The sequence below is a fragment of the Bombus affinis genome, chromosome 4, assembly GCF_024516045.1.
Source record: "Bombus affinis isolate iyBomAffi1 chromosome 4, iyBomAffi1.2, whole genome shotgun sequence".
In the NCBI taxonomy this organism is placed as follows: Eukaryota; Metazoa; Arthropoda; class Insecta; order Hymenoptera; family Apidae; genus Bombus; species Bombus affinis.
In genome coordinates this window covers 6,527,956-6,554,059 of record NC_066347.1, presented here as the reverse complement: position 1 = coordinate 6,554,059, position 26,104 = coordinate 6,527,956, and the positions used below count along the sequence as shown (strand labels likewise).

The window sequence follows — 26,104 nt, the reverse complement described above, 5'->3', positions numbered from 1 at the left end:
CGAACGGTATAGCAAAATCGTGCCTGGGGCGGAAAGCTTCGAATCTGTCGCGGCGAGACGCGGCTGCGCATGCACTTTATTCTACTTTTATCGACCGACCACGCCGTTACACTTCGTGGCACACGCGTTTCCCCTTCGTACCAAAGGAATTTTCGGCTTGGACTGACTTTTTCGTTCGGCCAATCGCACGATCGACTGACGTGGGAACACGGGGTTGGATTGTCTCTTTTTTTTTGCGTTCACCAATCGAGATTGTCGGCTTTGATAGCGGCTAAATGGGTTAATAGGGGTTTGGAGATTAGGTTTCTTGGGTGCACTGTGTCCCTTAATTATCGAGATACTGGTTTAAGCTTCACATTGCAAGGTAATGGATTAATTAGTTTGGGAGAGTTGGGAAAGTAAACGAGGGTCGGGTTCGGTATATTTCGATGATGGAGTAGTTTAATCGAGGCGTGCACAAGATGTTTCTTTGATCGTGATGGTGTAAGTCAAGATTTTGACAATTTGAATTAGCTTCGCTTATCGCAAACGTCGTTCCTTTAGTTTCATACTTCGGTAAATTACAACGTTACTCTCTGCTATGGAAGGTTGTTCGACTTGAAAAACATGATGGATTTCTTATAGTGAATGCAGCACACCTCATACCTTGTGAAAAGAATAGCAGTGAACTAAGATATACCATTACGATTCTCAGTCATACGGGAGTTATAAAAATAGTTGAATGTATGCGATTACGTTGATTCATAAAATATTTTTTTACGTATTTTCTATTATCGTAAATAAGAAAGTTTCGTTGAATTATTCTTCAACCAGCTGTTTCTTCAAGTCATATTTCACGTTAAAATTCCATCGTATAACTACTAAATGATAAAAATCTATTATAAATGAACGTAATCTATATAACATTGTACGGCAATACTTACTCGGTAACACGCACGATAACAAACATTCTTACGTAATGTATGAGAAACGTAATCAGAAAATAATTACATTCAGACATTCTTAACATACGCATTTCAGGAACTTGCTCGCATCAGCCAACCATTTCTTCCTACTTGATTACTAGTAGGATAATACCCTGAGATTTAATTTATCCTTGCTAAAAGCGTAAAGGCAAACAAAACAAAGAAACATTTCCAGAAACCAGTGAAAGCCTTTATGTGTAGTTCGTTTCATTTACTTTAAAGCGTCTAACCCCTCGAACTTTCCCTTTCCTCGAACATTCTCTCTCGTTGTCACCGTAACGAGGAAGCACCTTCTGTTGCGTGTGAGAATTTCACGTAACGTTGCATCGGACCCATATTTAAGTAAAAATCATTCGTCCATATACGATCGTAATGTTGTGAATTTGTGTTAATGGATACTTTTCATTTATCGGATACATCGACGCTTTTCGTTTACGATGAAATATTTATATTCGAATATCGAACGATGACGATATTCATGTATTTATCCTTTGACATCGACTTTTACGTAACACAAGATAAGCAAATATTCTCTCTTTTATGGGCGATTTTGTTTTAATATTTTATTAGTTAACCAAATACGGAATATATTTGTTCTCGGTAAAACTGATCTAAAATTTTAGTGCATTGTATGTTCTTTACGAAATCATGCGAAAATATGTGTTCGTACTATTGAAAGTTAATAAAAGAAAATGTTCTTTTCATAGGCTGAAGGAGAATTGGTTCTAGGAAGGGCTAAAATAATTCGAACTTATATATTCACCGACCTCTATCTGTTTGTACGGAAGTAATTAAATTAGAAGTATTACTCGAATGTATGGTATCAATAGCAAACAAGGACAGATGATTTAATCAAATCGTATAATCGATTTAAATAAGTATGAAAAGAGGTACGCAGCTTTGTTTGACGTACGTGTGAGGAATATATTTTCACCTCGAACAGTGGAAATGTAAGTTTACTTGCTCTACGGTCCGTAGAATCTACATAGTTCATTAGGAATACCAAACATACGCGACTACGAATATTTTAAATTTCTACTCACGTGCTTTGACAGGAATATTCAATATTATCGTGTTATATAAAGTAATAATCTAAAAGATGGATCTAGAGATAGATCTTACGTAATAATAGCAACTGAGCTACGATAGAAACTTTAAGTCTAAAATAATAGTAGTAAAATAACAACGAGGTAAACGTATTCGTGCAATGTGTTCCGCGATCGAAACGCTCCTGATTTTGAACCGTTGCGTCGTCGAAAAGATTTGTCGTGATATTCAGTTCCCTGTTCCTCGAGGTATTTTCGTTTTTGGCACGTTGCTCAGGCCTACATTGAAATACCTTTACGACTGCATTATGCAACCTGAGGACACAGTCTCGAACATCCGCTACCCAGGCCCATCAGAATTTTCACTCTCTTGTAACGCTCGTCTTAATCGAATCATCCATTAATCCAAAATATCTATACTCTTGCAAGTAAAAGTTATCGAAGACAAATTAATCTGGAATGCGTCGATTTTGATCTTTCTCGATATTATATAAATATAATAAAAATTTATATGCAGAAATATAAGACACGAGCGAAAAAGCAGAAGATCGCGAAAAGATACTTTTATAATAATTTGTTAACATATACCAATGAAAATTATTTGTTAATTATTAGTTATTTGTTAACATATAACACTTAAGATAATTAAAATCGGATCCGTAACGAAGGTAATAATTTATCCTCTCCAATTAACAAATTAAAATTCTTCTTCAGAATAGCAACTAACATTATGTTAACAATCGATCGACAGAGAATCAGGCATCTACGACATTTAACCACTCGTTTTCTCTTTTCTCGGCCGCTTTCTTCTCATACTTCACTTTTCTCTCAATTAATCGCGCGAACACGTTTTATCGCGCTCGCTCGTCCGACTCCCTCGATTCTGCCTTTTTAATAGTAGAATTTTATTACGCTGCCAACTTTCTTCGAGAATTAATTCCCGATCATAAGCGAGCCATTGTTCCAAATAATTAGCATGCAAATTGTAACTACTGGATAAGGTGAAGACGAGGTTATATTGTTAACAAAAGTTAACATGCTTTTATAAAAAAAAGTAAGCAAAAGTAACCACATGTGTGTATATATATGTGTGTGTGTGTGTTAGGATTTAAACAAATTGAATGATGATTTTCTTAAGAAGGATTTGTGTCACGATACGTGTAGACGAGAGGTGCATCGTTTGCCGTCAGAGTTTCGACGTTCGTAGCGAAATTCAGGTTCGCTGAGTAGTCCAAATTGGATGAGTCCACTCCACTCAGTCTAAATGAGACAAGATTGGGTCACGACGAAACGCGCGCCTTTACTTTCCTCTCTCTGTTTTCTGTCCTCGCGTTTTATGCCAGACTCGGGGCGAAGCTTCACGGTGGTCTCATCCTATGAATTTTACATATGGAGGGAATGCAAAATGCTTGAAGAAATATTTATTCCGATAGTAATTGGTAAAAGCGGTATAAATTATAAAATACATATATTACACACTCGATATTTGCTACCTTGTAATATTTTGTTTTCTATGGTCATGTATATTTTAAAAAACATTTTTCAATGACGCCAAGGTTCACGGTGGTTAATTTTTAAAAAATCTTCACATTGGAGTAATCGTTTTTATCGTTACCTTGATTACATTCGAGTAACAATTTTCAAACCATTGTTTGGCACGCTTTTTAGACCATTTAATGACAGATACCTGTTCAATGTCAGTTTGTTCAAGATAATTTATCATGTTCGATTAGATTTATTGTTGTTGTTCCTTCGTTTATCGAGTTTATCGAGAACACTTTGATATTACGATTTTTATGACGAGAAGAGTTTACTTTCGCGGGTTGATGAAAGGAACACTTAACAGGTCGACGAGCTGCAAATAAACACGCGGCCCCCACAAGACACGGCGGATTGCGTAAGCGTGCGTCGTTGTACCGTACGCACTCGAATGTGTGCAGATATTCGTACGGTTCCTCGTCGGCGGAACCGAGTCATCGCGCACGAAACCACGCTTATTACGTAATCATTCAATGCCCCGCAGTCGATCAGCTGTTCTAATCTATTTTTCGTATATTTTGCAATTCATGCGCGATTTTATCGATCGAGAATCGTTTATTTTCTCTTTAAAACAACGAGACTTCGTTTCGGTGAAGATTTCTTCATGGTGAATCTGTGAATTGCCAGCAATGCTGTAGTTTGGAAACTGTGATGTTTCTCGTATGAGAAATTTTCCCACTTGTGAGAGATGGAATTTTAAATAAAGAATAACTTCGGTTTCAAAAATTTATGTTTCTCTGATCTTGGTATCGTATGTCGTTCTTGGTATGTGAATTTATTAACTAGCAGTGATTGTTCTTTTCCTTGGAAATTGTGCTCCTGTTAAAATTTTCGTTCTAAAGAATGTGAATCTTGGAATTTTCCATCGTGTGCTAATCTTGTGTTTCTTTATCGAAGACTTCTTTGTAATGTATAGAAAAGTCTATAGGTGATTTTTTTATTTTCCAATACACGATACGATATAAATAAATGTTATAAATCTATAAATGACTATTCGAGAATACACAAATCTGTACACAAAAACAACAAATATCATTATCTTTCTATAATTTTGAATCTCTCTATTTCCATCTAAAAATGACTGTTCTATTAACAAATTTTTCAAATGCAACCATCAACCAGAAACAAAATTTCTTTCTCGCGAATTCAAAAGAAAAAAAGATACGTTCCATGTTCCGATATCGGTCAAGAGTCAAAAGTCAATCAATTTTTTCCTATCCGAGACACACTTCGATCAAACTATGATCGAAGAATTGCGGTTGAAGTAGCACGACCGAGCATGGTCTCGCTATATACGATTCACCAGGTGTGTAATTCCCGAGTCTGGTATCGAGTAAAGAATGATTCGTCGATTATTGGTGCGTGACGCTATTATGCCGCCTGTATGAGAATAGACCGTGCGAAAATCCGCCAGGAAAAACCGTTGGTCGACGCTTTCGCTATAATCGCGTACGCATTTGGATGAACAACGTTAAACTGTTTGCCTGAAAGTGACTTGCCTGCGAGGCATGATTGAGAAATTCTACAGCGGAAACGAGAAAATAGGAGCAAAAACTGTTGTAATTGACGTAATTAAGATGTTCGTCGATAAAAAGATCTGCGATTCTTAATTTTTTTTCTGGTAATGGTTGAGAATCGGTTAGAAACTCTTGAATTATTGAAAATATGAAAAGAAATTGTAATGGTTATTCAATTTTGGAGGGAAATTTATTGTTAAATTTCTCACTTCTTAAGAAACGTTTATATAAGACGATTTTAAAATTACTTTTTAGTAGATGTACACCCACATCTACTTTATTCACATTAGTGAGACATAACGAAGTTATAAATAAACGTTGGTACTTTGAAATAATAACGATACTCATGAAGTTCAATTTATTCAAAAGTAAAGTAGAAGTAAAGAAGCTCTTAGCTAAGATTATATTTACATTCGTCCTCGATTAACAAATATTGGGTAAAAACATATTTCCCCGTTTAGTTCTGTACAATGATCGTGATATTAGTTTGTTCGAAAAGTTTCTTTCGTTTTATAAGGAAATAATAGACGCACAATGTTTTTTTGTTTTATATTAATTTATTGAATTATGCGCGAGACATATAACGAAATGGATCACGTCTGATTCAATAAAATAATATAAAATAGAAATTGTTGTTCATTTATTATCATCCTTATGAAAGGAAAGAAACTTTTTGGACAGCCTAATATACTGGCGTTTCTATAGCAGAAGTTCAAGTTATCATTAAAACTGCATTAAACTTCCATATTTTAGTGGCTACAAAAGGTAGCTGTTTTCTAACGAAGTATCTTTTAATCAGATTTTACGCTCAATTTCCATAGTATAAAAATGTTCCACTAAATAATACGAAATTCAATATTTATTTCGATTTAATCAATCAGCAAATGTTTCTGCAAATGTTTTTCGCAGCCACTATAAACCAATCGCAACTTCAAATTTCCAACAACAATTACACATATCCACTTAAACCAACACTCGTAACACTGAAATGCTAGAATTTAGGACGCTCTGCCATTTAAAATGAAACTGCAACGTCGACGCGACTAATCGCAAACAAAACTACGTAATTCCCGCGATAAACGTGTAATTTCGTAACCGAGCGAGGAATGTAAGGAAAAAATCGATAATAAAATGAACAGAAGACATGATTTTCCCGTTGAATGATAAGGGTTTTGCGCGGCCTGCAGCAGCGCAATTGGTCGAGCAGTACAGTGATCTTTGTATCTGCACGTGCGACGCCCGAGAAAACGGGAGAAACGATTATCTGTGATTCAATGAATGTAAATTACAGTTCGTTTTGGTTTTACAAGCATGAACGAGGCTCGCCACGCTCGACTGTAATCGGCCACTGCGTCACGGGGCCGCGGATGATTAATCGGCTGTTCGTTTTAATTATTTGCCCGGCAGATTAATGCGAGATTTTGTCCAACCAACCCGCATGTTTTCCACTCGTAAATCAGCGTTCATGCTCCGTGCGGATCGGAAGACTCTCGGTTGCCTTTCGAAGTGAATAACTTGGGAATTTATTTTAACGATTTGACGTCATTTGATTTAGATTTCGCGGAACCGTCGTTAGAGAGCATTGTTTTCACCGTTTTACGGAGCACCAGATTTATGTTATTAGCTTGTTACATTTGACACTTTAGCTACGTAAGGAACGGAGATTAATTTCTTGTAAAATTCTCGTCTTCGGTTTCTTGTAATCGTTGTTCGATCTTAGGAAAATGTCAAAAGCTAGATTCTAATAATTCTTCCATCTTGAGAATTAGTAAGATCTTTTAGTAATTTCCTACGGGGAATGGAAATGAAAATGCGTTACGTAGACTGTGCTCTCTTCTTATCCGATAAAGTATTCGTATATTAGTTTCCTTTAGTTAGCCGCACGTTATCAGAAATAATAGCTAATATATGCAAAAGTACAAAAAGTGAAAGATTATCTGCTTTTATTTCAGTCTTCTACCAATATCCCAAGTACTTTTCAATATTCTCGTTTCAGCGTTTTTGTTAAAATCACAGTGTCAATGTAAGATTTGATGTTTCGAGATTCCGATGCTATACTACTTTGTAACTCCATCTTACAGTTTTCCGAGGAAACTATAAACTGAGAAGTGCCTAGAATTTGTGATACTTTGTTGGCAACAGTATTCAATTCGTTACTACGATTATTAATTTCTATGTCCGATCGCTTTAACGAAGAAAACCGAAACGATAATTCTACTAAAAGATGATCACCGCCACAAATTTAAGCATCTTTTCACAACAAGCTGCTAGACTGTTAATCTGGCGGTCGGACAAATAAAAATCTCGCAATACCATGAAGAAATTCTTCCAGTTCCTATTAAACGGTAAAAGAATGGGCGATTCAACACGTAAGTACGTTCCAATTCGAGAGAAAAGCGAGATCGCCACGTGATATCACTATGAGAATCTGTAATCGAAAACGATGCTGTAAACAAAAGCGGCAATGAGAATTCGCGAGTTCACCGCATTCAGAGTTTGTTCGTTGAACGATTATCGATAATTCGACGAATTACGCGATGTGTACCTGTACGAGCGACCAACGTTGAACAGTCGAACGATAACAGGTTTGGCGAACGAACGTTTCTCCCGATTTCTCTCGCTTCTTCGACGAATCAAGATCTGTTTACGCACGTAGGTGATATATCGGCTCATTGTACACGTTCAATGCTCGTTCAGCATCGATGACACTCGGAACATACCGGTAAAGCTGTTCACACTTTTCGCTCGGATATTCGTATACGGCTCTCGATTGATACGAGTTGCATTTCGAAAGATTGTCTGGACTCTCTTGCACAATAGTTTACTGTATAATTAATAATATTGGTAAAGCGATATGCTACGAGTTTGTAGATTATAGACTTTGATTGTACATTTTTGGAATTTTATGTCGAATTTGTTATACTTGTGTGAAATAAGAAAATTTATTTATATTTTAGCATTGACTGGACAGCTTGCTTTGAATAAGAAAACTACTTTATAGAGGATTTGTAATTGGTCAGATTTACGCATAAAGTTTCAACTGTTTTATTACCAAAACTTGTTACTGTCATACGCTGTAAGAGAATTGATCGTTATTAATGCCTTGTAAAATCTCATTAATAGAGTTATTAATGTACTTAATTAGTTTAATCGTGCAAGAGAGTCCTGGTAATTGTTAACATAATTTTGGATCAAAAAGCATAAAAACGGAGAAAAATAGTAAGCTGATCTACTAAAGTGTTTATCGAATTATGTTTACTTTACGATGGGAAAATTTCATATTCATGTTCTTTTTTTCAGATTCAATTTCATATTCTGATCTTTTATTTTATTTATTTATTTTATTTGATCGTCGTATTTACGATCTAGTTGAATCTTTTAATCGAGACAAGGAAATAATATATCTGATTATTGGTACTGATACCATTCTACAAAACGAAATGAATAAATCATTCGATTTGTTTAAACGAATCTTCGTTCGGTAAAGATCGATGAGGAAAATAGTACGTATTTAGTTGTTTACCACGAAAGCCATCCCCGACACAACAAACAAGTAGGAAACGCACGTTGTATGACCGAAGCCAATCCGCACCGGACGCATAATGAAGTTCCTGGTGAAATACTACGACTTCCTAACCGTCAAGTTTTCCACGGTGAGGCTTCAACTGCAGATGAAACTGTAGGCTACACTTTAGCGTTCAAGTTGTGAGTTGTTGGCACAGTGTGTCGGATCAACGCGATTGTTTCGTGATTTATTATACTTGCTCTGATTTTTTGATTGAAATATTCGCACCTCTTGAAACTATTGCTGTCGTAATCGCTATATTAGCGCTGACACGGTTCTTTTCAAATAAATTAATTTCAACTGATAAAATAAATAGATATACTATTAGTGCTCTTCGTAAATTATTCCGATTATTAAACATAATCGACGATTATTAATCGTGTAAAATTTTTATTCGAGAAGCTGCGAATACTTCTGTAACCTATCAAATGCATTCGTAGTTGATTTATTCGCATTGCACGCATCGTAGAATAAAATGGCATGGCTGATAATTACAAAAGAGCTTGTTAATACTCGAATTTTATGCAACGGTTAGTATTTAGAGTAGATTTACCAATCGTCGAAAAAGACGATAGAAATTCGGTTATAGAAAAATTGGTAATTATATGAAATAAATTAGTTATGAATATTTAACGAAGTTCATTTTGTCCAGTTTGAGAGATTGTTTCGAAGTACCTGCTAGTATACTTCAACTTTCTAATCAAACGTTCGTGCAAATATTCTGTATATATTTAGTTAAAAGGAATGTTTGACTCCTATGCATCGTAAATAACACTGTCACCAGCAGATCGTAGAGAAATCAATACGTAGCTAAAGTATTTGAAACCCATTATTACCTACTATTTATTCAAGCAAAAACTATCTTCCAATTTTTTTCACCGCACGATATTAGATGCTACAATTTTACCTGTCATATAAAAAAAAATGAAATACGATTCATACAACCTGTCTTATTCTTCGAGCGTTTTATTAATTAATTCGCTTTCCAAAAACCAGTGAAAGCGTTATCTTCTCGACACGACGAACTGTCTTAGTAGCTGCAGAAAAGTTTCAAGGATACCTTACCAAGAGATATCGAGTTGAACATGTTTCTCCCGACTTTCGTAGCGGTGTTATCGCGAACCCTAATAAAGCAGCAAGAAGAAACGACGCAACAGAGGAAGGAGATTCGAATTTTATTAAAAAGATCGTTGACAGGCCGGCGTTATCGATAATTAGCCGCGCAAGAAGAGGCGACCGATAATGGCGCACCCGCAATACGCCATGACCTTTCCGACGTTTCCATGAAAGAATGGCATTATTGTCGACGAAGTTAGCACCGCGAAGGGCACGCGTTTCTGTTATCTCGTTTATCGCATCGCACCACCATTCAAACCCTCCCCTTGCCCAGTTTCATTTTGCAAACGATAATTGGATAATTCTGTGAATCAGCTGAACACGACGATGCGATCCCTATTTATCAGGGTCAAGAAATTGTTCACACATAAAAGCGCGCAGATGTATGGTAAAAACAATGTTAGAAAATGTTTACGAGTAATCGAAGATTGCTACTAATTGCTGTTAATCATTCGCCTGATTTATGGCGTAGATCGACGTTTTACTGCTCGAGAAGTTTTACCGTAAAGAAGAATATGTTGTTGTATGATTTTTGTTCTCTCAGTAGGGGAGTTACTGTTTATGGAAAATTCAGAGCGGATAGGAAATATCGAATTGCGTAGTTTCAGTTACTTTGATATCGGTTTGATGATCGGTTTTATGGTACATAAAATTACTAGAACTCTTTTGCTTAATAATTTACTGATTAGCGATATTGATAACCGATGAGTAACAAGTTGCAGGTTTGAGATTCCTCTCGTACAATTTTGCAATTTCTATGTTACATAGGGTAAATTTTTTTTTGCAGAATTTCATTCCTTTTATTATTAAATTTGTTATTCTTATTGATACCTTGTAATTAGCGATTTATAAAATGTCGTTAATAATATTACTTCAATTGTGCAGGAAAGCCTAGGTGTGTTATAGGTTTAGAAAACAGCATATTGTTACATCAGTAATTTATAGACTACGTATCATAGTATTATGTAATAATTAATACAATAATTAATATATTACTATCCTGATGGTGTATGAAAAAAAAGTGTATTAACTAGAATCTAATACATCGCTACGTCAATTATATGCGAAAAAAAATATAGTAAAATGTATGTTAAGGTACGCTATATTGAACGATGACTAGCCAATGACGTATTGGAATGTTAATGACTTATGAACAGCAAAATACTACGTCAACTGCAACCATAACGTGTTGCTATGTAACGTAGTCTCGCCTCATGACAGAGGTAATAAAATTTCAGAACATTTCCTATAACATACACGGTGTACTCGTAAAAGGTGTGTACAAGCATTCGAATACTTTCGTAAGCCTGTGTACGTAGTAGTCGTACGTCAGCTGTGAAAGCGCTAATAATCCAATCGTCGTTAATTATCCAGTTCGCCAAGCTCGTAGCATTCGCGATAACAGTTTTCACCAATCGAATGAGACGTTGGTTTTCCGATTCAATCGCCCACTGGGACGACGTTTATTTAATCCTCGCTCGAACAAGATCATTATACGAAACCAGCCCCTTTCACCAGTCGTGCCGCGGTCGAGCCATCACGAGTGAAAAATTCTCATTCATTTTTAAAAGCTATAAAATGACTACAGACTTCGCGAGCGATAAAGAAAGAAAGAAAATCTCGCGATCGCGATGAACCATGGCTGAGGCGTTTTAATCGGCCGATTGTCGAGATGACTTGCAAGAATCCGCGTTTACTTGGCGAGAATCTATCGTTAATCGGCTGTCAATTTGCAAACAAACGAGCGGTGCTCGGTAAAAAAGGTCATGAGACGCTCGTTAAGCTTTCGCTTCGAGCTAATATAATATTCGCGTTCGGCGTGCGCGTGGCTTTCGTAAACGAGAAAGGAGATATCTTTCCGTAATGCCTGATCGATCAAACTCCGATACGTATGTGTTTCTGATGTTTCATTGCACGGGCCAATTATTCAGGGAAGTTATCGCTTACGTGACCTTTTGGTCGAAACCGTTCGTCACGAGTAATTTCAGCATCTTAAAATCGTTCATTGTTACTGAGAAGCTCATTCTTTGTTACGCTGATTATTCACGAATCTATACTTGGACGAAGCTTGCTTTTAACGATGGACGTATATACACATTCGATTCTGTACTCTTAAAACATAATTTTGCACTTTGAAAATTCTTCGAAAGAAACATCTTAATACTTTCTCTTATACTTTTAATTAGAATATTAATTTTATTTATTGATTGATTAGCATTATGATTTATGCTTTAGATTAAGTATAGAATTAAAATGGAAAACCAAATTACACGGTGAAAAATTATCTGCTGTACGACCAATGTCATTTGGAAAATTCGCGATTCGTATCTCTGATCTTGAGAAAAAAAACTGTTCATATTTCTGATATTCTGTATATGTGCACGATATTTCTGTTATTAATTGCAAACTTCGTTCGAGCTCATGAAATTAGTTTAAATAGGATCAAAGTCAAATATAGTATGGTAGGATGATTTTCATATTAGTCAGAATGTTTTGAAAGCATATGGTTGAAATTGATTGAGCTCGGTCATAAAACAAATCGCAAGGCAAGAGAGTTAAAGAAGATGAAGCCTGTCGGAGTCGGTTCCGCTCGTATTCTCCGTCAATTTGTTTCGTGGCGAAGGTTTTATCGAGACATCCATTATTCTTCGGTGGCAGAGGCTCAAAGAGCGCGCGGGAAACGACAAAGACCCAATGAACTTTATCAAGCGTGCACGGTGTGGAGTGCAGTGACACGTCGATGCAATTTGTCAGTCGTTGCACCGTGGTCTTCTCTATGAAAATTATCCGACTGGAACGTAGCCAATAAAACAGCCGTGGAAAAGTTTCGTGGCCATCAAAACCAGTAACCAACATGGGTGCTACAGTCTATAAAATGGAACCAAAGATTCTTTATTTTCTTTGTTCTCGACTGAACCTCGTCTTAGGTCCTAGGTCAGGAATTTTCTTAAAAAGTTAATTTTTAAATTTTCTTAAAAAGACAAAGTTAATAATTAATAGTTAGATAGGTACATAGATGGTAGATATTTAATAGTAAAATAAGGATAAAATGTGGTTGTGCGCGTGGGCGGATGGACGTGTATGTAAACGATTAAGCGAGAATGCAAGGCAATAGGGAAAATAAATGTAAACCGAGTTCCTTACTGTTTATTAAACGATACAGTAATATAACATATGTAAGGTAAATTGAAATTTTGTTGAACAAATCAATGTTTTCGGAAAATTATAAAACTAAATTTATGATTTTAACTGATTTCCTGATGATTTAGACTTGTTAGAGTGATTGATAAAACTGTAAACAGAGTTTTCGAAATAAAAACCGAATAAAAATGAGAAAAATTGAATGAAGGTAAATAAATATCATGAGAATTCGTTTGCATAACAGTGAAAGATAGGTGTTTCTAAGTAACGTAGGAATTTCAATTCTATTTACTTACTCGTGTGTTAAATAACAAGTATGAATGAAGTTGTGAATTTGTAACGTAAACGTTTACTCCATAAATTTGTCATTTTTTGATGTAGAAAGTTTGTTTGACTACATAGAATGTCACTTGGTAATAAATTTCATTCCACGTGACAAATGTACTTCATAACTTTTCGCTCTTTTATTACGTAGCTGAAATTCGTTTCTTTTTTTCTTTCTTGTTATATCACTCTTTTTACTGTACTATGTTTTATTTCTCACGAATGCTTCTAACATTACACAAAAGTTATATTTACATGCAGCTAATGATCGTGCTGTTACGAAATTATTTAATTCACAATAGGGCAATTGATCAATCGATTAATGGTTTTATTCTCTTTGTTTCAGGTGAGTAGGCGCTCCAAAGAACGTGCATCTCTCTACCAAGAGACAGGGAGGGTGAGTTAACTTGAGTTGAAACTATAGTGACATAACTTAACTTTATCATTCTACCTCCATATTATAGAATTTCGAGAAAAAGAATCTGCCATTTTCTTTAATTTACTTAATCAATTCAAATCATCCAGCAATTACAAAATCTATATTACAATTTTTAATCGTATTTTTTAATAATTTAATAATTGCAATTTTTAATAATTTGACCCATCGATTCCTTATCTCTGTGTAATTCTAGATTTCGTGAGAATAATCTCTTTACTCATTATTTTCTTCTTCTATGATTTCGAAAGCATCGATGAATTGATCAAAACATCAAGACTTCTTAAACACGAAAGAAGAACTAAAAATTTTACTTTGTCGGGTTTAAATTATCAAGATATTAATTTCTCGATAATTCCATCACACCAGCCAAAATTCTCATCGAAGATCGATTGTACAATTACGTATATCTGTATATAATTATATAATAACGCTATATATCTAATTAATCAGTAACGGTTAAATAGACAATGACTTGTTTCTAAATACTTTACATATTACATCGACGTACTATAGCAAAAAGAAAACGAGTCTAACATCGATAAATTATAATCAAGAAATTTCACCGAATGAATTTCTTCGCTCGTTGTGTTTCCATGCAAAATAGTTTTCAAAGATCTCGAGTGTCTTGTACATTTGAGAACCACTATCTTTCCGCTGACATACGCGTACGTACACAATGTGTTCCACCTACGTAGGAAAATGTCGATACAAGCCTGTTTGATTATCATGCATGTTGCGTTACATGGGACAGGAAGGGCTTTTTAATAATACCTTCGTGTTCGTCCGACACGTATCCGTTCACAGATGCGACGAAACGTTTATCGAAACATCGTGTTCGTATTGTACAGGGTGAAATTGAATATAAATAGGAATACGTTGCTGGATTAATTGCGTCGTTTCTCCCTTCTACTTTCATTTTCTTTTTTTTTTTTTTTCTTTCTTTTTACGGTGAACTACAGACACACAGTAGATAGGTTTCTTTGATAGTAGTTAATTTTTGGGAGAGACTTTAAGGGGTATTGGAAGGGATAACGTTTCAATTAGAGAACAGAGAACAATTTAAATTATGCGTTTCATTTTATTGGATATATTAGGATGTAATGAGGTGAACAGAATTGGTATCGTTTCACTTGTGGAAAAAAAACGAGTATTTCGAGTAATTACGCGGTCTGGTGAACCTTTCAATAATTTCCGTGTTGTTCTTTTCTTTATTTCTTTTTCTTCTGTTTTAGTTTGAATAGATTAAGATTAACGTTCTGAAGTAATTTAATAATACTTCTTATATCTTATTGACTTTATATTTTATTATATTCCTGGAAAAATATGAAATAATGGAATAATTAAATAAAATCTAATTAGATTAGATTAGATTGACAATCTGTAACAGGAATTTTGTTTATTTATGAGAGAGAAAGATTATGTAGAGATTACGTGTAATTTGATACAATTTGTCACTTCAATCCGTAATCTAGAAACTAATAATCGTTATAACGGGAGAGGTCGTTTGACTTCGCTATAACGCTAGTAAAAGGTTCAACAAATTTAATTATCCAGATGTACAGCAAATAGAATAAAATTTAGGAATTATAGTCCTGTATACATAGTCCACGTATGTACCTGTATTTATAACTTAAAGTCACATGGCAATATAGAAGATTAAATTTCTCGCACTTTCGAGGAAAATTCTGATCACGCGCCAACTACTTAAATAAAGAAAGTCGCGAAGAAAAAATAAAAGAAGGAGAAAAGAGGAAAAGTGCCATTGTCAAAAAATAGAAGGTAAACCGAAAAGAAGTTCACTTGGCTGCTCTCCTGGGAAATGCACCTTCCGAACGTAAATCGTTCTCTCGACCGAGTCGTTCGCTTTTAAATGATCAAGCAGACGAAGAAGTGCATCTCGAACGATTGTCCGATTGAACTCGAATGGGCTTGGGTGAATTTTAAAATCGTCTCGCGTAACTTGCCGTGGATCACGGCTCGTGTTTATGGCAGTCACGTAATTTCGTTGCATTACTCCGGCGGCGGAACGAGAGTCGCGCTAACGAAGACGAATCAATTATGTAAGCAACTGGGTCAGAAAAGTTCACGGTCAATTTCGCCCGTGGGATTGTGAGTACACAGAGACGGCCGTGATCGTGCAAGTAACTGGATCCTTGATACTCTGCCCGCGAAACTAAATGATTCGATTCCTTGAACCTCGTCCCCTTCAAGTGCCTCTGAATGTCTTTCCACGAAAGGCGAGCTTCGATTTGTTTTATTGGAACGACTGTTCGTTTTCTGCTGGTCTATTTTTGACATGACTTGTGCTAATATATGGGTGACCCAAGATACGTGAAGAGAAAGGGTTTGGTAATGGTATAGAGATATTCTTTCATTCTATATGCGAGCGAGACGAATGTGAGGGATATAGATGTGTAGAGATAAAAGAGAGGTAAAAGAAGGAAGGTAAAAATGTGTAAGATTTAACAGATCGAGAAATTGAAATGTCATGTGCTGTAAGTATCAAAAAAGGAAATTTCTTTTTTGGTGGGAAAGGATGTGAATTTAATGGGAAATAAGAGAAAAAATTATAGATACTAGAATAATATAGTTTCACGATTTTATTTGTAATTTTTACATTAGAACAGTGATTAACGCAACGATTATCAGAATGTCAATTACGAGAAATTTTGAGGATGGCTCATTTTTATTCGAGGGTTTTTATTTTTCTTTGATATTAATATTTATATAGTAGTTTAAAATAAATCATCTCCTTTGACTTAGGAACGAGATTATTCGACTATTCGAACAATATATGTCGTAATAAGTTGGAATAGTCAACTGTATTAACAATTTTTATGTTATGACCACGGAAAAAGAATGACACGACGAGAAATGATAGAGATAATGATAATTTGCATCACTTCGGACTTTGTCGATAATCAGCCTGGTCCATTTATATATATATTTTTCATATTCACTGAAGCTTAATGTCTCCAGTTAGAAATATGCATCTGCCCGATTTCCATGTGAAAGCATTTTATTATCTTACAATAATCGTATTCGCAAAGGAATGGAAATGAACCGAACCCTTGGGCACCATTGTCAAAGTTCTCCTTGTGAAACTTGCATCGATAATTAATTCAAGACTATTGGCAGTAAGACCATTCCTTGCATAAATCATCGGTATCGATATACCGACTACAGTAACGCGAAAATAATCGAGTTGAAAGTTTCTCAGAGTTTCGAGCGACCGCACAGTGCGGCATTTGAATGAGGATTCGAGACAAAAATCAAAATTCGCGGGCCAAGTACCCAGGCAACGTCCGCGCGTTCGCAGGCAACGTCAGAACGTTCGCAGGCAACGTCGCACGTTTGCAGGCAACGTCGCACGTTCGCAGGCAACGTCGCACGTTCGCAGGCAACGTCGCATGTTTGCAGGCAACGTCGCGCGTTCGCAGGCAACGTCAGAACGTTTGGAAGCACGTTCTCATGTTCCATAGTGCGGCATTTGAATGAAAATTCAGGCGAAAGATAAAAAATGCATACAGTGTGAAATTTCCTTGAAACTTGATACCAGGGGATCCGACGCGAATAAAAATCGGTTTATCAAATCTTTATTAGTATTTTCCATGTTGCCTGGCTCAGTTTAAATATCTTGATTATTTATTTGTTTATCTAACCACACACAGAGTTACTTTGAAATAAATAGTACAGATACTAGGAACAATCTTGCCATATTTTCATAAGTGTCATGCAGAAATCATTTACTCTCCCTTCCATTTCGTCAGATACTGTGGTAAAATTTAGCAAAGAACAGAGTTTTTGTGTAGCTTTTAAGATTTTCTTGGAATAAGTGTAGTTAGAAATACACTCTTCGATCAAGTTACGATTCGCTAAAGAAATAAACAATGTTCAGTATAGTAGTTTGTAGCAGGAAAAAATTACACAACAATGTAATACAATACCTTCTTGACATAAAACAAACAAAATTACAGGATAATTTGAAACGCTTTTTTTATTGTACTTTAAAGAAAGAACGAAATTTTTAAATTAGAAATTAAATTTATACATATCTTTATTCAGATTCTCTACATTCAATGTGTAACACTGTTTAACAAGATTTGGCAAACAAGAATGTATAATGGATGAGCAAGCTAATTTTCAAGTGATGAGATTTTCATGTATAAACGATTTTTAGTAATCCTCTATCGATTTTGGGGGAAATTATTCTTTACATTTATATTACTTGTTTATAGACTTATAATATCATCGGATAATAAGATCAAAATCGAACAATGATTATTTCGATTTTACTACATTGCACGTCGCGCTGTGGATCGTCGTGATAAAAGCGTTCCAGGATTTTCCAACGTAGAATATGTCGCTCTTTAGCGAAGGACACTTCCTGTTTTTACAGTTACGATAAATTCTGTCACACGCTTATCTTCATTTCCTGTCGGTGGTTTTCTTGTCTACGCTCGAAATATGCGAAAGATAATACCAGGTAGCTGATACCAGTCGTGTTTTCGTTTCGTTCGTAGCCAAGCTCGCCACTTAACGGAAGAATCTTCCGCACGTTTCACCGTGTATAATCTATTCGGTTTATAGTTTGTGTAATTTAGCGTAATTTAGAGGAAAAGTACGTAGGAAGTTTCGTTAAAATTTTATTCAGTTTTATTCAATTTCAGCCGAGTTTGGATCATGCCATTGCGCTTAACGAAATATCTTTCGCGCGTTTCACTCGTATAATCGACATATAATAACCAGTATAATTCAATTTATAGAGGTAATTACCGTAATTTAGAGGTAATGTGTGTAGGTAGTTTGATTAAAAATTTTACTCAATTTTATATGGCGTTGCGATGAGTTGTTATGTTTAATGGAAAGTCTTCCTCGCGTTGTACGATATAAAATTCGAGCTACGAAAATAATTATCGAAAATTTGATTGAACGGTGATTTCGAATAAAATTGTTTAAAAGATCTGATCGAAATTTTATTCAATCTTATGTATCTATCTGAGTTTGGTTCATTGAAGGAGTTCGTTTAATTGAATTTTCTATCTACGATAGAATTAAACTACTATAGAATAAAACTAATAAGTATATAGTAAGTAAGTTTAGTTTAGTAAGTTATTATAAAGTATCTTCCCTATAAATAGAGTTCGGATAAACGAAGCTCTATTTACTCGTATAGTATAGTTGATGCATCAAGTATTGTTTGATGCGGCCATGGGTGTCTTGTCACGAGAAGTCAAAGTTACTTAAAGTTTATGAGGAAATCGATTGATCATTGATGAGAGGTCAATAACGAGTTGTGTGATTAAAGATTGCGGTTATGAGATCGATTATGGTCTTATCATAGGAAATCAAGGACATTTGCAGATTATCGAGGTCATGAAAAATTTAGGGCAAGGTCATTCAAAGATTAAAAGAAGATGGCCGGGTCACGCCGAAAAGGAATGAGAACGGTTGAAGGTCATCCAGGTCATCGAAATTTTGGGGTAAAAGATCGAGGTCATTTAAAGCTTAAAGAAGATCGTCGAGGTCATGAAAAATGTAAGTTATATTGAAAATTATGCCGGTCCATGAAGATTATATTGCAAGAGTTCAAGATTACTTTAAAGATAAAAAAGATATTTATCAGCATCGTGTCATAAGAATTTAAGGACGCTTGAAAATCAACGAAAGTTAATTATTATTCGTTACTGTATTAATGAAATTCAAGGAAGCATACAAGTTCATTGCGAACATAAAGTTCGCTTAGAAATTGGATTTCACAGTGCAATCGTTCTACAATACGTCGTTAGAAAGATAACGACATAATTACAAGTATGCAGGATGAAAGCATGTCTGGATTTTTTTATGGAAATTGTCGATGTAAACGAAACATTCTCGCGATTTAATATTTTCATTTACATGCTATTATGATAGTACTTTTCTTAAAGAATGCGAATATTAAAATTCAGAGGATTCCATTCTATTTTAAAGTCGATGGTTTCAGAGTCACGATATCTCTCGCAGTGATCTAGTGCGATTTATGAATCCTACATAGTTTACAACCATCTTAAATATTTCGTAACAATATTAAACGTAGCATGTCGTGCTTATTTTTATAACTCATTTTTACTATCAACGGAGCTATTTATTTTCCGTGGATGTTTGATGTAACTGATAAACCACACAGTGGCTGTTTAATATTTTTAAAGAATAATCTCATATATCGTTTGTCTCATGAATTTACAAACTCAGTGTTCCTATACGTAATAAATGATCGCGAACGAATTATTAATATTACGTTGTATAATTAGCAAATGTGTATTGATTAAAGATATTCTATATCCGATATGTAGTAGTCGTATGCTGCTTCTACCACTTACATAATTAATTTATGCTCTCTGATCTCTAATGCGGCGTTCGCGTGTTATCTGTATGTTTACATGTATTTTACTTTTTTTCAACGAACAACACAAATTTACAAACTTACATTTCTAAAAACTAGTTAAATAAAGCAAAATTTATTAAGACGTTGTCTTTATTTCTTTAAACACATCGATCGATATTAAACACGAAATAAATGTTTTGAACACATTGCTAATCCGAAAATGAAGAAATTCGAATTTGATTTGGTCTTCGAAGATATAAACTTGTTCTTAGATATATCGTCGAGATATTAAACTTTAATTTTGATCACGTTTTTCCGATTTACATACCTTTCAAAAAATCAATAACAGGTGTACATAACATTCTAACAGTTGTTTGACATACTTCAAGGAATAAATATAAAACAGGATGTGCCAAGAATCGTAGCAATCGCTATTGCAGTTGCCTGTAAAAGGAGACTGTTACCAATCGAAATCACGGTTTTATCCGCGATCGATATCGTTTGTAAATAACTGACACGGTGAGTTAGTGCCAGCGGAACTCCGTGTTTAATCGATTGTTTTTAGAGCGCAATAATGAGCGTGTCTGATTAAGGCATCGACGCGACGTTGACAGTATCTTTGCCAGGCTGATGCATTCCCTCGCTTATTCTCACGCCTATCGAACGGTAGCGAATACAAATGTTTACGGTTTGAACAAGCAACGAGGAAAGTGACAGTAGCAACGCAAGGATATCGAAGATCGCGTTTCTTACAGTTGTCGATAAATAAAAGGACGTCGATTTGCAAAATAATCGTACGCATATGCATACTACCTTTAATCATTCGAACGACGTCAGTCGTTTCTTGAATAATTTAAATTTAAAAAAAACAATTCAATTAGTAATATGCGTATTAAAAAATATTTATTGCCCATAATAAATTGTACGTGATAACTACATTGCGGATCTTTATGCAAATTCGTGTTTATATGATGGTGACTAATGAAAAGATAAAAAGAGGCTTTTCTCGCTCGAATCCAAATCACGATTTCATTTTGTTCAACAATTATACCGTAATTACCAACGTCTCCCTAAACCGCCGCTAATTCGCTGTACAGCTAAACGCTGCTTTCTACTCCGACTCGAAGAAACTAAACCAACAAAACCACTGATAGTAAGAACGTTTAATAAATCCGGCAAAGTGAAACCTGAATCGAACCTAATCGCCTTCCGATACACGCATATTCAAATTTCTATTCGATCCTATTCAATTTCCTGAAACGTAAGGCAACCTAACTGCAATCTCGTTAATACATCTATCGAGAACCTCTTTCGTTTCTTGATATATAATTGCGGTTCGATGCTTTACGATTTCTCGGGTGCTCTATCGCCCATCTGGCTACGGAAACAAGACGACGATCGATCGTGTGAAAAGAAGGTGTGCCGGCTTGATTCCATGTCAATTATTCCCGGTGTCAACCTATTAATTAACACCCGTGTCCTGTAACTTTCTCTGGTGGGTCGTGATTGTTCGAGAGGCTCGAGAGGTTCGACAGAACCACCGCTAAAGCGGAACCGTTTGGTTCACTGAAATGGGTCGTCGCATGCCCGTCCCGCGAATTAATTAGCGGTCGAACAGGAAGAACGTCGCCGCCTAATTTGGCAAAGACGTCTAACGAGCGGTGTTTAAAGTGATGAATGGGCAGATGATGGTCCTTGATTAGGGGCTTAGGTGCAGCGGATGTTGGAAATTTGGATTTTTGCGGTGAAGTTTAACGCTTTGCGGTCCTAAGTGTAATTGACGTATGTTTTCGTTCGCTAAAAGCGAACGTAAAATAGATTTGTTGGATCAAAGTTTAGTCACTTTTAGTACATGAAGTTTAATATATAAGCTCGATATTTTCTAAGAAATAGATATATTGTTAGTAGACTGCGAATTTTTATGCAAATTCATATTTTTCAGAACTCAAAGATGATGAAGCTCGATATTTTCTAAGAAATAGATATATTGTTAGTAGACTGCGAATTTTTATGCAAATTCATATTTTTCAGAACTCAAAGATGATTGTAATAGCATAATATATAGCAATATAGTTATAAAAATAATAAATAATATAATTGAAAATGTAAAATCTCTGGTGGAAAATCGTTTCATCTGCCTGAGTGTTACAGGGAGCGTTACTGTGAATATTTTGTATATTTTTTCATATTATACGTATTCTGTGGAATTTTGTACTTTTAAATTTCCTGTAAATGCATTTTTCCTATAAATGCAATTCGAAGTCTAGTTGTTAATTACGACTGCTACAGCCAAATTGCAGAAAGCCATTTTGCGGTGACGTTTGAAGAGAATTAAGATTGATATCCGATCGTCGATATAAAAATTATGGAATATAAAATTTGTTAGTTCTTCGCAACATTTAATAGCGTCGGTATGGATCCAAATTATTGCTATACCGATTAATCAAAAACTTGAATACTTTGCTGAAAAATTCAATACCTGCTGGCGTATAATCCAGTAAAAGCGTGTGTAACATGTGAAGTTTCGAAATGACATTTAAAAGTTGGAGTTGATCTTCAGCCATTGATTGGATAGTTTGATAACACGAATTTTGATATTTTGCAACGACCTCTGGCGACGTCATCGCTGGCCTAGATCAGAAATTACCAGCTTGACGTTAACAACTCGACCAGGTAGGAGTAGTGTGTTGTTTGAAAGCTCGCGCCACGACGATAAGTATCACGACGTTGGAAAGTATGCGGCCAGAGTCACGGCTTGCAATGAGAAAAACTATTTCCATCCGTTTTTACGGAGCCATACGTTATGTTGCTGTCGATTCGTATCGTTGTCGGAAACTTTGTTTTCCACTGCACGTTGGAACGAAATTTTCCTCGTCATTTCAAAGTCTGTCACCTTTTTCCAACGAAGGTTTAATGGATAATATTTCGAACTCCATGTTAAACTCTAAATTGAATCCTTTAAAGGGCGAAACTTGAACGTATATTTACGGCTTTAAATGTATTGATCGCAATTAAACATTTTAATATTCGAAGAGTTATTTGATTGGAAATTTTGTGACGTTCGTGAATCAGTAATTGTAGCGAAAGCTCGATTACGGGAGATCGTTAATAGCAAATTGCACAGCTACTCGTTCATATAAATTCGCTAGTTAGCTGCGAATTCGCGTTGATTGGACGCGTGTCCCACCGGGCTTTCGGAGCCTTGTCGTTAATGGAATTTACAAGTTCAAGCTGATGGGCCAGAGACAAAAATAGCTCCCTTGGATGCCCCGTTAGAAATAATTCACATCTTTGGTTATCAATTTTTTCACGATGAAATTTACCTATTTCGTTTCATAGTCTCACCATAGTTTCGTTCTGTTTCATATGTTTCAATGATTCGGTATAATTCAGAAGTTATTGGAATTATAATGTAAGTAAATTTTATTACTTTTGCCAGGATTTTTTGAATATGCTTGAAATTAAAGTTTTATGTAGGTATCGATTTACATATACTATGAAATTATTTAATTTCGTAGAAACTAAGAGGCTTTTGCTTTCCACGAGCAAAGGAAATAATCGAAAGAAAGTTTGTCTGGAAATCAGAATTGAACCAGTCTGGAGTCGTTGGAGGGTGAAGAAACGAATAGAAGGCAGTTCTCGAGGTATCGATGAATCACGAGAATCTCTCGTGTGCAGTAGACAAGGTCTCTGAATCGTTGTATTATGATACAATGCCAGGCGTAGGCTGTGAAGATTCGCAAATCTAATACACGTGGGCGTTGTGCGTGGATGCAATATTAATCGCTCGTAAATGAGAATTTTGCCGCATTAGACGTTAACCCGTGAAGTCTATTAGCCATGAATGTTACAGCGTTTCTCTCGTCTCCTTCATTTTCCAATTTCAACTCCTTCTTCTTATTCTTTTTCCAAGATACCTATTTAACTTAAAGCATAAATAGAATTTACAAACAAAAAGAAACAACATATTAACGCATTGCATGTGAGAGAACTCCTACGATTCCTACCATTCGTGGCAAAAATAATTGAAAAAAATATTTTTTGCTTGATTTTCCTTAAAGGAATAAGTAGAGCACGCGTAAAAATTGTTGAGAAATATTTAACGAAAAGGTAATATGGAGACATGTATCGACATCGTCACTGAACTCCATCCTCCTCGATACGTGCATCGATTTCGCACTGAACATGTTTATTAATCCCATAATAAATATTTTTCAAACTAAACTCAAAACCAGCCATGAATAATATCAGTTCAATTTACGACTCGCAATGCAACCGGAAGTATTTGAGACTATTGGTCGCAGAAAGTAGACTGACCCGAACGATACATATCTCTCGATACGGTACAACAGATTCGCTATCGGTTCCGCTTATCGGCAACCACGATAACAATGCTATAGGATCAAGCGTCCCTGGTGGTCGCAGGGACACACATTCAAAAATAACCAAGTTGAGGCAAGTGATTCGAGTTTGAGAACCACGGCGAGATTCTCGAGTGGGCGCTAAACATGTTTACTTACAAGATGCAACGATCCGAGATTCACACGGATAGGAGAGTAGGTACTCACAAAGTCCATAAACGCCTGCTTCGTGGCGACTATTCTTTGATACGATAAAACGAGACTTTCGTTTCTCGCTTAGGTTCTTAGCGTCATTTGCATATAGTCGTATCTCCACCTGGTCGCCAAGTAATCGACTCTGTAATCTTGCTTATCAAGCATAAACCGTGATTCACATACAAACTGTGTATTTTTATACAGGTTCGATATTCTTGTATCTTGTATCTTTGAGGAGATTTCGAGGCGGTTGGTGCTGATGGGAGCAACGTGGTGGTAGAAATTAGAAGCTGACCTCTTAAATAATTTTATCAAAGAATATTGCAGCAGCCAGGAGAATATACTGTTCGCTTTTCATGTAGTGTTCGTATAGTGTTTTTACGAGATTACTGAATTTTTATGCACATTTCAAAAAGTCAGAAATTATATAAAGTTGCAAAGATCTTTAAACATCTAAATATTCCTTGATATTCTCTAATATTCAAAATCAATAATTCGGTCATTTTTATAGATTGGTAATTTTTTATTCTAAGAAAATATATCAGTATATTTTACGAATATTCTATCCATATCTAAATCACACGATAGTCATATTCAAACGATAATTATATTCTCTGTATACTCCCAAATATATCATATCACCAAAGGGTTGAACGACCATATTATCTACCTAATTGTTAATCTATCAACTGACATACAAAAGAACTATCTATATAGATAAATATCCGCCGAACGATCTAATCATATCGATGAATTGGCACGTTTCACTCAGCTTGAATCATCGCTGATTCAAATGACGTGTTGGCGCATTACTTCTTAGTCCATAGATTATTTAAAGCAACTGTACATGTTTAGAACGTTTTATAGTTTATTACATACTATTAGGATGCGACTCAGTGGTCGATAAATCATAGCGGAATTCCACCGGTGCTATACCACGTTGTATGATAAAATATCTCAAGGTTAAATTAAACGCTAATAAAACGGTGGAAAGCGTGCTGCGCTTCTTTGAAAGTTCAAGTTTCACGAGAAAATCCCTCTAGCGAGACCTTCGAAAAATTACAGCGAAACGAGAACGAACTTCTTGCAAACGACGCGACGCCCGTTTCATATCTTTTCCCTAATGCTATTATTTAATACCTCGGAGACCTTTTAGACTTACAGGTTCGTCCTTTACATTCTGACGTCTTTTTCAATGGCAGCTCGTGTCGACTATAGAAAGGTCACCGGGACTTATTAATACTTCTTAGGATATTTTTACGTTGAATTGGTCCGATCATTCTCTCGATTAAAAAAATAAATTTACATATACATGTTTGCGTATAATGTAGAAAGATACTGTACGGAGAGATTCGTAATAATATAATCTCATCAATTAAAATACTTTGCCATAAATTGCGATAATTTGATTGTTATAATTGGGCAATTATTATATCGAATAATCGGAGGGATATTCTTCCTCCATATATTATATTTCTGTATATATTCGTACACTCACAAGATATAATATCGGAGGTCTAAAAATTAGACAA

At 35.5% G+C, this 26,104-nt stretch overlaps 1 protein-coding gene across 3 annotated transcripts in view; it reads left to right on the top strand.

Moving 5' to 3' along the window:
* LOC126915693 (probable serine/threonine-protein kinase dyrk2) overlaps positions 1-26,104 on the top strand; it is a 263,932-nt gene that overhangs the window by 150,795 nt on the left and 87,033 nt on the right. For 2 of the 3 annotated variants that reach the window (XM_050720604.1, XM_050720602.1), the window contains exon 3: positions 13,560-13,610. The exons of the other annotated variant lie outside the window; for it this stretch is intronic. In XM_050720604.1, coding sequence (XP_050576561.1) covers positions 13,560-13,610 — 51 coding nt within the window. The remainder of the gene's footprint in view (positions 1-13,559; positions 13,611-26,104) is intronic. 3 annotated transcript variants of the gene reach the window in all.